Consider the following 3,001-nt stretch of genomic DNA (forward strand, 5'->3'; position numbering starts at 1 on the left):
TTTGTTAAATGTCTTGAACCTTTAAGTCAGATGTAAAATCCACTGTGATAGTGTACAGACAGACTACAAAAAGTGTCTTTGTCTAACAAACTATGGACCTAACTTTAGTCTTTTAAGAGCACAAGGGATATGTGCTGGCTGTGAAGTTTCTTCTTTACATGTGGCCTGGATGTAGTAAAACTATATATACAAATGTATGTGGAGGCAAAGAAGAATGATGCCAAAACAGCAATTCCTTCCCCAGAGTTTAATTTTAGAATAATGTCAGTACTGATCACTGGTAAGGGTCTGTGTTGAGTTTCTTTCAAATTTGTAACAATAAAGGTTTATTGTCATCCACAAACAGATAAAAAACACTTTAAATTCATCAAAAGTAATTTTAATATTTTGTCCCAACACATTATAATCTATCATTCTATCAACAATACTGGAAATAACAGCACATACAGTAGTGTAATTTGTTCATCACAGGCCGATCCACATTGGTCCATTTGTTCATACACATTTGTAAGTTCTCATAAAACTAGTCACAGAGCTGGCAAATTTACAGTACATTTTAAATAATTAATTTTCCACACGTCTTGCTATGCATTTCAAAATAAACACCATTATACAGTATTATACAGCTACTGTAAACAAATATGGGTGTGGTCATTTTTGCCCCTCAGCTCTTTGCCTGCGGATGAGATCAGAATAATATCCTCCTTTGCTCAGCAGTTCCACATGTGTCCCAGCCTGTAACAAAAAGGAAAAAGGTGTTAGATATAATAAAAATTGATATAACACAATCAACTCAACAAGGAAGCTACCAGTATGTCCATATGTATTACTGAATACTGAAAGAATTAAATTTTTTTAAGTACATCTCTGGCATTAAAAGCTAGAGTAAATTAGCTGGAGGATTTAAATGGAGGTCAGAGTATGTTCTGAATACTCAGCCTTCTCACCTCCACAATACGACCATTGCTCATCACGCAGATCAAGTCAGCCCTTTGAATGGTGCTTAATCGGTGGGCGATGATGAGCACAGTGCGACCCCTTGTGGCTCTGTCCAGAGCCTCTTGCACCACTCGCTCTGATTCTGCATCCAGAGCACTTGTGGCTTCATCCAGCACCAGAATACTGGGGTTCTTGATCAAAGCGCGGGCAATGGCAATGCGTTGTTTCTGTCCACCTGATAATGTCACACCTCGCTCACCTGGATTTAAAGATCTGGAGTTTAGAATGAACAAGCGGCACTGTTTCTTAACAGTCGTGAAAGCTCAAATGGGAGCACATACCAACCACGGTGTTATAGCCGTCTGGGAAACCCGTGATGAAGCCGTGAGCATTGGCTTGCTTTGCTGCATTAATGACCTCAGCATCTGTAGCCTCAGGCTTCCCAAAACGGATGTTCTCCATGACGGATGATCCAAACAAAACTGGCTCCTAAAAGAAAGAAGAAAGAGGAAAAAAAGAAAGTTGCAGTGAAAATTGTTAGGAAGTAATACTTTTTAAAAATTGAACATGAAATGATCAGCAGCCTTGACCTGATTGATGAATCCGATAACTTGGCTCCTGAGCCAGCAAAGGTCAAGTGTTCGAATGTCGAGGCCGTCCAACATGACTACACCGCTGGTAGGGTCATAGAAACGCTCCAGCAGGGACGCCACTGTGGACTTTCCTACAGGGTTAAACATTTATCAGATGACCCAATATTGTTTGAATGTCGAACAGTTACTGAATGAAATGTCAGAAATTACCTCCTCCAGATTCTCCAACAATGGCGACTGTTTTACTGGGTGGTAGTGTCAAACTGAACCTCTGCAAGACTTGATGGCCTGGTCTTGTTGGATAACTGGAAACATATCAATAGAAAACAATACATCATTCACAAAACATTCTTTTATGTCTGTGCTCAGTTGTAGTTTTAAACTTATATTTGATTTGGAGCTGAATTAGAAGGATTTCAACCTGAACGAGACATTCATGAAGTCCACTCTTCCTGTGAGTGAATGGTATGGGATGCGTCCTCCTCCAGAGAGGGGGATAGTGGGCTGCAAAGCAAGGTATTCAAAAACCCGAGCCCCAGAGCTCATTCCTCTTACCACCTGCAGCAAATGTTAAGAGATTGCCAGCAAAATATTTGAGGCATTTGGAAATGTTCACATATTATAATACTCCAGTTTCAAATCTGGTTGGATAATCAGATAATCGTAGTTTTTACTTACTTGACCGAAAAGTATGGAGATACTGGCCAAAGACCTAAACATAAAATGAATGCATGACTTGTAATTAACTACTTTTGAAAGAATACATTTAACTGTAAAAGAGAAATCATCGTGGAGCAGGTTGTGTGTTTTTACCTCTGAACAGTCTGAGAGGCAACCAAAAAGGACATTAGGTCTCCAGGAGACATTTCATTGCTTGAAATTAAAGTTCCTCCAGCAAAAATAGTTCCAAGGACAATGCCTGTATTAACACGACACAAAAACATTAGCATAATGTTGGTAGTTTACCAGCCTGCTAAACAGTGTGTCAACTAATTAACATTGTAAAAGACACTCACAGTTCAGGGCAATGTTTGACAGCCCTTGGAAAATGGCAATCCCAGTACCAAGATTTTCATTCATTTCACATGATTTGTCAACTTCATATGCATATAACCTGCGTAAAAACATTACGGAAATCAAAACATCGTATCTCTGTCATAGATTTAGTGCTTTTCTGAAAGTACAAAAAATATTCTCACTTACTGGAGCTCTCGTTCCTCCATCGCAAAAGCTTTTACTGTGCGCACATTACCAAGTGCCTCATCTGCCACCCCTGTCGCCTTTGCTACCTTGCATTTGACAGCATGAAGTAAAAACACAGTCAGACAGCAAATTGTACAAATTTTGCAAATAATAGCTCATGCAGTGCTTTTTATTGGTTGCTTTGAGTGCCAGTGGCACTAATAAATTAAGCACTGCTGCATACGTTTACATTTTACTGCATTTCAAAATAGGAGTTCAAACTTAAC

General features: G+C 39.2%; 1 protein-coding gene across 1 annotated transcript in view; it reads right to left on the bottom strand.

Moving 5' to 3' along the window:
- Positions 1-363: 363 nt before the first annotated feature.
- The window catches only part of abcb8 (ATP-binding cassette, sub-family B (MDR/TAP), member 8), a 6,288-nt gene continuing 3,650 nt past the window's right edge, over positions 364-3,001 (bottom strand). Inside the window, exons 7-16 of the mRNA XM_084912479.1 lie at positions 2,736-2,821; positions 2,549-2,646; positions 2,346-2,451; positions 2,211-2,244; positions 1,954-2,090; positions 1,743-1,837; positions 1,530-1,663; positions 1,281-1,428; positions 948-1,198; positions 364-735 (exon numbers count right to left, since the gene is read on the bottom strand). Of these exons, the coding sequence (XP_084768605.1) occupies positions 652-735; positions 948-1,198; positions 1,281-1,428; positions 1,530-1,663; positions 1,743-1,837; positions 1,954-2,090; positions 2,211-2,244; positions 2,346-2,451; positions 2,549-2,646; positions 2,736-2,821 (1,173 nt within the window). The 3' untranslated portion in view covers positions 364-651. The remainder of the gene's footprint in view (positions 736-947; positions 1,199-1,280; positions 1,429-1,529; positions 1,664-1,742; positions 1,838-1,953; positions 2,091-2,210; positions 2,245-2,345; positions 2,452-2,548; positions 2,647-2,735; positions 2,822-3,001) is intronic.

Source organism: Perissodus microlepis, chromosome 18 (assembly GCF_051167445.1).
Source record: "Perissodus microlepis isolate ML-2025 ecotype Zambia chromosome 18, ASM5116744v1, whole genome shotgun sequence".
Classification (NCBI taxonomy): domain Eukaryota; kingdom Metazoa; phylum Chordata; class Actinopteri; order Cichliformes; family Cichlidae; genus Perissodus; species Perissodus microlepis.